Below are 12,507 nucleotides of genomic sequence, written 5' to 3' on the forward strand. Positions count from 1 at the left end.
CTTTAAAAGGATATTTGCCTCTACTTTATGACATGATATGCCTTTTTTTGGCTCTTGAGGGCCAGATAGTTTACCTTGACGGGCCAGATTCGGCCCACGGGCCTTGAGTTTGACACCTGTGGTTTAAGTGAACCACTTTCTCCGTCCTCATCTGTGCCCACCAGCAAGGATTGCCCTCCAGGTGCGGCTCTAAAGGTAAACCGTCACTACAGGGGCCGGATCTTAATACCTCTACGCCTCTCCGCTCTGAAATCTCAACACGAGATGAATAGATCGTCCCAGAGCGGCGTCGTTAACCGAGCTGCTGCGTGTCCACTGTCTGCCGCCACTGAAGCGAATAAAGCAGTGGATCAGGACTGCTGGGTAGGCAGACAGAATGGCTTGGTTTCCCAGTGCATCTTGGGATTTGACACCTGCCCTCCCAACTGTATGGTGCTCTGCTGTTGGTTATAAATTATGAAATGTGCTTTTTATTCAAAGGGTGGCCCAGCGGTATGATGTCGGCCATAAATATGGAATAGTTTCCAGAGGGCAGCCGGCTAAATGGAAGTAGACAATGAAAGGGCAAACAGAGACTCATACATGTGGAATAACGTCCACATCCTCTACTTCTGTGAGGAACCATATGCATTGCTGGGAAGAAATAAAGTTTCATTATATCTAGTTAGTTCCTCCATCTTTTTACAGAGTTGATCACTTGTCTGTTTTTTGTGCCACTGTTGGTTCGTTAGAGAAATGGTTTCAGAATTAAAAAGACCTTTCGACTCCTTCATAGCTTGAAGTTGTGACGTTATAAACCAAATACGATCTGAGTCTCCTTTACTTTGCGTGTTGTAATAATCATTCTTGTTTTTTATTCATTTATTGACAACAATATTTGGTACTGCTTCAAATTTCTCACTCAAGATTAATTTCATCCACGGCTGACGCGGGGCTCTAGATCAGATCTTAATCATTCACTTTTTGCTAAAAGGTCAGTACGCTGAAGTACGTGTTGCATTCCTGACGGAAGCTCTTGGCCAATATTTAAAGACGTACACGCAGGAGACCGGTCGATTCTTTTCAGCGCGGGCTTAATGAAAACTTAATGGACACTTTGGCCGGTCAGGAGTGTCGTCTTACCGACCCGGTGAGGTTTTGTGTAGCTCCACAGTCCAGGTTGGTGGTGATGCTCTTCGTTTGCGAGCCTAATCCTAATCATCGGGCCTGGGCTCACTTGGCCACCGCTTTCTTGATGACTGGATAGTGTTTGGGCAGCGAAGATCATTATTCAAGTTGAGGAAAGCTCATTACCCTGAGAGGTGTTAGGAGTGTGTGACTGAGCTGTTTGTGGAGAGGCGTAGGAGGAGGAAGGGCTACAGCGAATGTAAACGTACTCCTTGACCTTATTCACATTCCTACGTGTTCAAACCGCACATTTCAGTGCATTTTGTGTTTTTATTTTTTATTCTTATTTGATAAACCTACACTAAGTAGGGTCTCTACCAGCTTTTTACCTTCAAACTGACATTTCTTATGCATTTTACCTTCTTTCCTTGATACATCAAGCTAAATTTCAATTTTATTTTTTTTTCCTTTTTGAATTGGCAAAAAAAATGTACCCATGTAAAAATCTCATTGAGATTAAAACGTTTAAGGCCTCGTCACAAAGGCAATAAAACATTGTTTCTTTAAACGGCAGCGTTAAAGGAAACAAAAAGGAACATTGAATTTTTCAGCATAATTTAACAGCCAATCACAGCCACACTGACCTTGTGATCCTTCGTCGATTGGAGTTTGACTTGGCCACTTTACCAGAAGAATGATTAATCTAAATCATTTCATCATAGCCCTGACGTGAGTATGGGGAAGTGACCAAACATCCTCTTTTGCCCTGAAGCGTCTAATTTGCATATTTGTTCATACGTTTGTGACCCAGGCTGTAGGAATAAGAAGCTTTTTCAAAGACAAAAAGTGGTCAAAACAGTGATTAAATGTTTGGAACTACAAATGACCTTTATGAATTTTAATACACTGCCTGAATCCACATTACATAAAACAGTGTTTTACCAAAAAGACAGTTGTCACAGGCACACACAGTGAAAGGGATGAATAATTGAAACTGTGTGTGAATCAGATTCTGTGAACTATTTTAGTGCAACATTGTATTTATTTCCCGCTTTGTAATCCAGGGCAGGATCACGGCACTTTTGTCCCTGCATGCTTCACTTTGGCGTGGCTCTCCTCTTTCTCTGCTCTCTTTGTTCTGACTGCATGCAAGGCTTTCAGGATGAGGCAGCTGTTCTGTACCTGTAAGACAGCACTGAGGAAATAGGGAACCAGCTCAGCAGCTCTCACTGCTGCCTCTATACAGTGACTCCAGAACGATTGCCGCTTTCAGCAAAGTCGCCATTAACAGAGGAAAAAGTCATGGTAGTTGCTTTTTGAAAGAGAGTCACTTGAGGGGTCTGAAAAATCGCTAAATATAGCAACGTGGGCTAAGCATCATCTATTCAGGTGCAACAAGCCCTTATAATGACTTCATGATGCCAAAGTGGCCCAATATAGAAGTGAGTTTGACACCCCTGCTTTAGACGGTCCATTTCGTGTTACTCTTTTTTTATAAAAGGCCATTTTTGTTCCTTGTAGGACAGAAAGTTGTCTTGTATTTCCAGATGATGGAGATGTTCAAAGCTGCGGCTGAAAAGCTTCAAACTTCTCCAGAACTTCATCCCCGACCTGTTAGCTGTTTGCTTCATGATCCTGTTTTTTTTGTTTTGTTGTGTTTTTTTACGTGGATGTTCTTTAAAAACAAGGCCTTCACAGCCGCTGGATTTATAAACCGAAACAGACGGTTGATGGAAAAACGCCGCATGTTGTTTTTTTGGTATCAAAGTTAAAGGTTATGAACACAAATGGACTCCCCATTTTTTTTTAGCTGTTGAAGTATCAGAATATTTTTGCAGGTTTGCAAGTCCTCACTGTTAGGTTTCAGGTAATCCCCCGTGGGACCACCTGGTCGTCTCCTGTGTCCAATAAGTTCAGAACGGTTTCAACCCTGTTAAGTGTCCCGTTTTAGACCCCATTTACCACAAGATGCATGCTGCTCAATCACCATATTTAAATGTTCTTCCCTCTAGAGTCCAAGAGACTGTTCTAGGCGTGTTCCCTGAACAGCGTGTACAGCCGCCCTGACCAGATCCAAAATGCCCAACTAATAAATTGGCCTTATTTCTTTCCATTAGTGTAGGTCAGAGGAAAATCTTTAAATAACGCCAGCCTAAAAGACTCCTAGGCAAAGAGTTGGCTAAACTCTATGTTTATTTGTATAGTCTGAACAGAGGGATGTCAAATCTTACTAAACCTTGCAGGTAACTGCGTGTAAATCCAATATAAACTTTCACTGATGCTTTAATTCTCATTTTATCATTTAGTTAATAGAACAAGTCATTATGCTAATTTTGCAGTTTTATCCGTTTATAGCCTGTTTTTCTCCTTTGCATCAGCAGGTAGCGTAAAGTTTATCTCGCTCATATTGAAAAATTCTCTTATCTTAACTGTTGTAATGTCCACTTCGTGACCTACAAGTTTTTCCTTTACTTTTTTTGTTGTTATTTTAGTGATTTATATTCTTTTCCTCATGGCACATTTATTTCTGGTTGTCTTTAGTGGCTTCTGTGTGTATTAGCAGTTTGAAGAAGCTGCCGTACACCATGATATTTCACAAACACCGTAATAATAAGCAAGGTATCCATTTGGGGGGGGGGTGTGGGGGGGCTTCCCTCAGCTTGTTAGCGTCCAAGCAGGAAGAGAATTGATGGTAAAAAAGGGCTAAAGTCAAGCTATGCTGGTCCATATCTGTTACTGGGGATTATTTTGAACCGGCTGCTAATGACTTCCCCAGAGCTGCGAGGAAAACAACGGAGCTTCGTATCTCCGTCCTCCCCTTCAGTCACTGAACCCGACAGAGCCGAGTGTGCAAACACCGGTCCCCGTGTCGCTGATGCGCAGCGGCAATTTTGAAAGATTTACCGACACGACGCCTTTTTTTTGTTATCACGGCGTTTACGTCGGCCGACGAGTGGTTGTGTAGCGTTGGATAAGGCAGCGGCCTGTATCAGGAAGAGCACGCAAACTTTATCAGAGAATACGACTCTGAGTTTGTGTCCAGGAAGCCTTCCTGTCTCTGGTAAGATGAACGGCACACAGAGGCATTTTTAAAGCAGGGAAAGATAATCGTGTTGTTGAAATTTAAAGAGCTTCCCTCTCAGTCTACAGTAGAAGCTTCCCACTCAGTTCATCTTTAAGAAAACTAGCTGGAAACCTAGCCGGTTGGGAAAGATACGCCACCTGGGTTTTTTTTTTTTTGTTCCCATTAAATTAACGTGTGGTTTGTGGCTTTTGCTGATCAGGGCCTCAGGGAGACATTTGCTTCATCTTCATGTCTCTTCTGCTGGCGTTTACTGCTGCCTGAGCTTTTCTCTAGATATTCATAACATTATTTTACTGAGAAGGATTGTCTTTTTCTGTATTGGCATTATTTTAATCCTGTTTTGGTCAGAGGAACCTGACCAGAGTCTATTTTATGATTATTACAGAGGTTTGATGTTGACTTTAGGCTGGATTAGAAGAAGCTGATACAGTTGACCAGCCTCTCATGTTTTCTACTTTCTCACCCTTTTGATGGAGATAGATGCGTGACGGTTAAGCATATTTATTAAAACGTCGCTCTTGTTTGGACAAACTTGGGTTTTCCTTTCATGCAGTTCAGATATTTGATATTTAGTGTTTGATATTTAATGTTTTAGGCCGGTCTTCATTTAGCCAGTATCTGTTTTTTTTTGGTCATTCTTATTTTATTCAGGGTGCTTGCGCAAGTCTTGAAAGTCTTACTAAGTATGGAATTTTGAAACACTGTTTTCCAGACCTTGAAAAGTCTTGAATTATGTTATAAAGTCTTAATAAAGTATGGGAAAAAATGTGTGGTAGAATTTTACAGTATGCTCAAAGGCATTGTGAAATGAGAAATAGGAAGATAGGCTATAAAACTATAATTTTACTAACTGGTCACGTACTGTATTAGCCTAATTGAATCAAACACTTGTTTGATCTGAAATTCATGTACTTGTGATTTTCATGTTTTGAAACGTTTTCATCAGTAAAAGCATAATTTACTGTGAATAATGCATTTGTTCATTGAATACTAGCCTATAAAAATTAACATTTCTAATAAACAGTTTGTACAATCTCAACCAATGAAGTAGGCAGTAGGCACACAAGTATACAAGTACATAAAGTTAAGGTCTTGGGGAAAAAAAATATCAGTTTTAAAAAAGTCTGGTATTTTAATTTGGAAAAAGAGCAAGCACCCTGTTATTTGAAATCGGCTTATTTTCTGATGCTGCGTTCTTTCATGAAACCTCCCAGGACTGAAATGAGCTGGTTGAGGTCCCTGTAACTCTATTTATCCGCCAGTGAAGACGTTTCAGCAGGCTCACCTGGTGTTAAGACCCAGAAGGAACGTGCTGGAGGGTACATCTGCGTTGAAAACCTCCGTTTTCTTCCGTGTGCTGATGAAACTGATTAGGACCCACAAAGATCTGATTGAGCAGAAGCGCTTTTTATTTTTAAAATGTGTAAATTCCCATTTGTTGCCTTATTATTCAAACCATCCATTAGGTTTATGACACCGGTCGGTATCGGCTCCACTAAAGCACAATGTTTTTTTTGTTTTGTTTTTTTTATTATTGAGTCTGTCAACAGCGGTGGGTGGGCGAGATGGAGCACAGAGCAGCTATTATTTCTCAGCTGTCCATGAAATGGCTGCGAGTGAGCGGTCCTGTCTGCGACTTCCTGGTGACCGCTGCGGGTCTCGACGTCCACGCAGTGACAGAAACACGCCGCTGCCCCAAACATGTAGCTGTGCCATCTAAAAACTGGTAGATTTTATCTGACTTACGCTGATGAAATCAGTCTGCCTTCTACAGTAACTAAACCAACACAGAAAAGCTTTCTCTGTAATAACTTGAAATAAGCTGGCCTCATTTGCTATATAAAAAAAAAAACAGGATTTAGTTTAATCAGTGAGTAATAATAATAATAATAATAATAAAAAAGGCTAATTGAAAATCCTGGACAAAAGAGAGATGGCAGCACCCTTTGTAGCGTTCGCTGCCATCAAGCAGCGTCTGCTTCACATGAGTCATCTGCATCTGACAAGAGTTTGGCCGACTCCTCCTGAGACGAGCGTTCAAGCTGTCTAACGTTTGAAGGCTAGACGTCGCCCCGCTACAGTTTCCTCTTGTTTTCTACAGATTTATTCTATTAAGCTTATTCGTTTCCATTCAGTCACCTGATGGGTCCCGGTTTATTTTTCTTTTTATAAATGTCTCCAAGTTTAATAATGTGTGAGAAAACCACACTTTTTTTTTTTTATTCTGTTAATATTTAATTCAGGTGGGCCCAATAAACTGTTCAAATATAATGATGTGCAACTTTTAGAATTCAGCATATTGCGAAAAAAAATAGGCCTTCGTGTGATGGAAATACCCTCTTGATAAAAGGAAGTTTATCAGAAAATGGACGCTTATTAATTAATCATTAGTCGATTGATAAGATCAATCAACTTTAGATTAACTCATTAATCGACAACTTGCATCTAGAGTGGCCACAGTTACAATCTGGTGCTACGAGTTTACCGTATTTTTCGGACTATAAGGCTCTTTAAATATTCTTAGGTGTGTAATATCACTCCGCTCCTTCACGTACACGGCTTTCTATCCGTCTGTCAGGAGGACAGAGTAGTAGGACTATACTGCCATGTTTCTAACATAAAGACAAAATAAATGTAACTTTTATATTGACTTAACTTACTAGGTTTATTGTTGCTAGCATGTACTCCAGGCTGCCTTACATTAATGCACTTCTAATTTAGACATTACAGTCAGGCAGTCTTGTAGACAGCTCAGGGGTCCTATCAGGTAGCGACACAGTGTACCCTAATGCTCTTAATATCCATTGAGCGTAGCGTCTTCATTACTGACCAAAGTCAAAATTACACATTTTGTCAGATTTCTGAGTACATTGTACCACATAAAATCAGTCGGTAAGAACAACGGTAATGATATATAAGGCACACCATCAATTTTTAGAAGATTTAAGAAATATACGGTAGTTTTTTTTCTTGATACAACTTGCTTAGTTTACAAATGCATCTCAGCAAATAATAACCAATTGTCCCCGGTTGCTTTAAAGCTCAGCCAATTAGATGTGGCCCCTCTCCCAGATTCCACCAAATCTGTGTTGAAACGCCATTTGAGGGCTCCAAATCCAATTCTGCTTGGGGCTTTACACGACCTCGGACCGGCCGCATGCAGAACCACGACTTTCTGGCTTATTGTTTGCAGCTGCTGCCTCAGGAATATAAAGCTGCTCGGAGATGTTGTTGGAGCGTTGAGCTTTAAACCTTCTTCCTCAGACGGCCCTCACCTCTTTCTCTGGTCTGTGTTCACCCTGAAGCCATCTCTCCCCCCCTGACATGTTTGTTTAAATTAAAAGCTTGAAGGTGCTTGTTATTAGCCTCGTGAGACCATCCTGATCTCACGAGCTTTCAAGGTTTCACTCGCAGATCAGTCTGGCTACTCTCCGTTAAAGAAAATTTGGAGCCGTTCACCAAACGAACGTCCAATCAGCGTTGGCTTTGAGGCGGGTTGAGGTGTGACGCAACGGGAAGCGCGACAGTTCAGTCTAAACAACATGGCGGCTTCAGCCGATGAAACTAGCGTTAGCGTGGCTATCGAGCAAGTTTTATCGGAATTACAGAGTATTTATTTGCTGAGCTAACGAGCCTTTACCTGCAGCAGCAAGAGTAGCTTGGCTTGTGGTTGTGTTTTCATCGTCGCTCTGTTACGAGCGACGACGAATCTGATTGGTTCATTTGGCCCGTCTATCACCAACATAGGCCAATCAGCTAACCAGTATTTTCGCCCCTTCCCAAAATTACTTCAACGGAAGGTTTCCAGATGGATATGCGGAGCAAATCCATCTGGCGGAGTCAGGTTAGCTTGTTATTCCGAAAAAGCTTAAATATTAAGTTTAAGGCATTACTATCATCCAAGGAGTTGTGTATCCGCCTACTTTTAAATTTGATGACATAAATTAGAATGAAGACGATTCATCCTCAGCAAAAATGAAATTGTTGTATTATCCCTACCTAAAGATTTTCTAATGACTACTGTTATGACATTTTCATGAAAATAATGAACTGAATCTCTAGTTTGTGCAGACGCTGCTGGCAGCTTGTTCTGACACAGAGAGGAGAGACGACCTCTGTAAATGTTTGCAAGGAACACAAACTTAGATCTGCGTATTTTTCTCATGTTTCATTAGAGAATACAGGAATGGTTAGTGGCCCTAAAAGTTCTGCATGACGGCGCCGTGACCTAAATGGACCGGGACTGTCGGGCAGGTGCGCGGCTCCAGGAAACGTGAATTGACCAAAGTCCCGTTTCCTCCACCTTTCATCTCCTCGCCAATTAGAGACGTGGATCTGACAGGGTGTGCGGCGCTGCTAAAGCTCGGCCGATCCGCTCCGCTGCTCCTCAAACATGGAATTTGCGCTCAGACGGCGGCGGATGCTTGAGCCGGGCCTCGTCGTTACCGGCGCCCTGCAATAGGTTCTGCCCGCCTCGGGTCTGCGAGCTTCTCCCGCGTTAAGAGGATGAAGCTGGCAGCTCGAACGGCGCCGTGTCTGTCACTGCCACTGCGTTCCGCTGTCTCGTCCCCGAGCTGCTGTCGTCCTGTGGCTCTTTGTAAACCAAATCGCAGTCGCGTCCCCACGGCGCTCTTTCACATTGGTTCTGTTTGGCGCTCCCGGGCTCCAATGGGTTTGGACCTCGTCGGCTTCTCTCACTTTGTTTGCCGCGCGTCTGGATTAAGACGGACTGACAAGCAGGTCCGTAGTGATCGAGTCAGAGAAGAACGAAAGTGAAGGCTTGTTTGTGTCGCTCCTTCTAAAGCAGCCAGAGACGTCTCCATTAAAGCCGGGCGGGGGGGGGGGGGCAGCTTCAGTCACAAGTTTACATACGCCTCACAGACATCAATGTCATGTTAGTTTATAGCTCTCAACTCCGTTTTGTTCTCTTTAGATTGATAGAACCAAAGAGAAAAAAATGTTTTAGGCAAGTGTGCAGAAACTAGGGCTGGGCGATATGGATTAAAAAAATTAATCTCCGATTTTATCATACCAAATCCGATTAATCGATTTTTTTCCTCCTTTTTGTGTCATAAAAAGAAATTATTTTAAAACCTTGCTTTTTATGTCAAGTATTTCGTCAGGGAGTTGATCTGAATTAAAAGTGCAACTAAAAACAAGCTGTAAAACAAGATGGCAGCCGTGCCATTATAAACAATGAAAATATAACAAAACATTTGCTGCTAGTGGTATTACACATTGAGCTAAGAACAGGCTTCACTACACTTGTGAACTTCAAATTAAGTTAAAAAAAAAAGTAAATTAGTAAATGAAGTACCTCGTATTATGGTAAAAAGTTTCTACTTAACAATATTTTGACAGTAATTTTGCCTAAACATATATTCAGCATCACATGCTGTTCTCTTCATGGAAACCCAATGAGTGTATTGGCAAAATAAAATCCAGATTTTCCAAAAATTAAATCTTAAAGAATTGTAAATTCGAATTAATCCATTAAATCGATTTATCGCCGAGCCCTAGCAGAAACGTGAATTTGTTGTCGATTTTCTCTAATTCACAGATGTTCACAATCACACAGGCCCTAATAATAAAATCTGGAGCCTAATTTTAGGCTGCCTTATCATTGTCCTGCTGCGACGCTTTTAGCCCTCTGACCCAAGTTGTCCTTTTTAGCTGAAAGAGAATTCCTCATTCTTTACTTTCGTTAATGAGGAAAGCCACAGAAACCACAACGCCTCACGTCTGCCATGAACCAGAAACCGCTAACGTCACAGTTCACACCGAAGCTTTTCCTCCAGAATAGACGGAGAGGTCTTTAATGAAGCCCCCCCGCTCCAACATCCACAGTGTTCAGTGGACACCTGGCAGACCAGACGGCTTCTGGAGATTAATTTCTCTTTAGTCTAACAAGACAGAGGTTGAGCTGTCGGACCACGGTGGCAAAAGGAATCAAGGAGTTGCTTTAAAACCAAAGAGCCGGTGATGAGCACGGTGGTGACGGCGTCATGATGTGGGGCGGTCCTGCTGCCAGTGTTACTCACGTTTTTCATCAAGCGTGTTCAGTCATGAAGACAGAAGGGTTAGTAACCCCAAACAGACGCTCCAGTACCAGGAACTCAACCCTGTAAACATCTGTGTTGGTTCTCTGCTGACCAAAACAACCCGTTTAATCAAACTCATGTAGTTCCACCAAGAAGTGCAGCCAAATATTAATAAGCCTGTTGACACGTCTAAAAAGCTTAATTTTTCTTTCATCCTGCCTGAGGGACATTTTACTGAATATTAATCTGTGTTTCCTACGTCTGGGACTGTGTGCATGTTTGTTGATTTATGTAGATCCGTAAATTAAATGAAACTTTTGAATCCACTTGTTTTGTTTTTTGCTAAGCGGTACAGCTAAAAAAAAAATCCTAAAATTATGACATTCATGACTACGGAAGAAGATTAGGGCCACTCAAAAAAAAAAAAATAAAATTACTCAATTCTGACTTTTTTTCTCAGAATTCTGACTTTAATCTCAGAATTCTGACTTTAATCTCAGAATTCTGACTTTAATCTCAGAATTCTGACTTTTTTTCTCAGAATTCTGACTTTTTTTCTCAGAATTCTGACTTTAATCTCAGAATTCTGACTTTTTTTTCTCAGAATTCTGACTTTTTTTCTCTGAATTCTGACTTTAATCTCAGAATTCTGACTTTTTTTCTCAGAATTCTGACTTTTTTTCTCAGAATTCTGACTTTAATCTCAGAATTCTGACTTTTTTTTCTCAGAATTCTGACTTTAATCTCAGAATTCTAACTTTAATCTTTGAATTCTGACTTTAATCTCAGAATTCTGACTTTAATCTCAGAATTCTGACTTTTTTTCTCAGAATTCTGACTTTTTTTCTCAGAATTCTGACTTTTTTTTTCTCAGAATTCTGACTTTTTTTTTCTCAGAATTCTGACTTTTTTTTCTCAGAATTCTGACTTTTTTTTCTCAGAATTCTGACTTTTTTTTCTCAGAATTCTGACTTTTTTCTCAGAATTCTGACTTTTTTCTCAGAATTCTGACTTTTTTCTCAGAATTCTGACTCTTCTCTCAGAATTCTGACTCTTCTCTCAGAATTCTGACTTTAATCTCAGAATTTTGAGAAAAAAGTCAGAATCGAGTAGATTTATTTTATTTTTTGAGTGGCCCTAATCCTCTTCCATACATGACCCATTTTATCTTTTCAATTTTAAATGTTTTATTAGTACGAACCTTGTAGATTGTACAACCTGTGTGCAGTTAATGCGTTTGGTTGTCACCCCCAACCCCATCATATTAGACTCCTTTTCTGAGTCGTGTGTTTGGATGCAGAGTGAGAAGTAAGCCCTGAGCAGATGCGAGCGGGGACTCGTCGCACCCATTAAGCAGTTTTAATATTCACGTCCCCTCTCCTCCTCCGCAGGGCGCCGACAAAAACCAGACGGGTCCGGACGGCATCACCGCCTTTGAAGCTGCTGAGAGGGAAGAGATAAAGGCTCTGCTGAAGTGAGAGCAGCGCAGTGAGGGAGGCGGCTGGACAGGTGGATGAACAGGCTCCCAGATGGACGCAGTGCTCCCCCGACGGAAGACGGACTCACCCCCATTTCCTCCAATCAGCCTCTGTCTCAACACTGCTTTGGTCTGTTTGTTGGAGGTTCATTTAGTCTGTCTGGTGATTTTTCCTTCACCTGGTTGTTGTTTTTTTTTTTTTTTTTATTATTTTGTTTTGTTTTTTTACTTTTCCCCAAATTGTTGGGATAGTATTTTCTGTTCTTTTGGCCTCTGTCTGTTAGCAGCGGGACACATAAATAAATAAAAATCTCCCTTAGGGACCAAACACTGGGGGAGCTCTGTTGAACCCGGATCATGTAACACTGTTCAGACTAGAAATCGAATTCTGTACGGCTAGCAGCTAAATATGCATCTGATCTTCTGCTGTCTCTGAAACTTAAAATAAACCCAAGCGTTACAGATCAATGGCGTGTGCGTGTGTGGCCATTGTTTGAACTCCTGAACTGTGACTGCACTGTGACAAGACTTAAGACTTAAAAATGCAAAGGTTGGGACTTTTGATCGAGGTAAAAACTACGATGTGTAGCATCTTCCCAACTTTCCCCTCGGCTCCACCTAACCGTCTCACGTTGAACCTCTTTTATAACGTTTGCTTATGGAAACGAGATCAGCCCACATATCCAGACATTTAATGAGTTTTACATAATACGGTTGATCTGTAAAAAAAAAAAAAAAAAAAAAAAAAAAAAATTTAAAAAAATTTCTTTTTTGTTTTGACCAATCACCATGCTGGG

General features: G+C 41.2%; 1 protein-coding gene across 1 annotated transcript in view; it reads left to right on the top strand.

The window, feature by feature from the left end:
• The window catches only part of mtpn (myotrophin), a 19,061-nt gene extending 6,878 nt beyond the window's left edge, over positions 1-12,183 (top strand). Inside the window, exon 4 of the mRNA XM_036148964.1 lies at positions 11,625-12,183. Within this exon, the coding sequence (XP_036004857.1) occupies positions 11,625-11,711 (87 nt within the window). The 3' untranslated portion in view covers positions 11,712-12,183. The remainder of the gene's footprint in view (positions 1-11,624) is intronic.
• The last annotated feature ends 324 nt before the right edge of the window (positions 12,184-12,507 follow it).

This window comes from Fundulus heteroclitus, chromosome 17 (genome assembly GCF_011125445.2).
Source record: "Fundulus heteroclitus isolate FHET01 chromosome 17, MU-UCD_Fhet_4.1, whole genome shotgun sequence".
NCBI lineage: Eukaryota > Metazoa > Chordata > Actinopteri > Cyprinodontiformes > Fundulidae > Fundulus > Fundulus heteroclitus.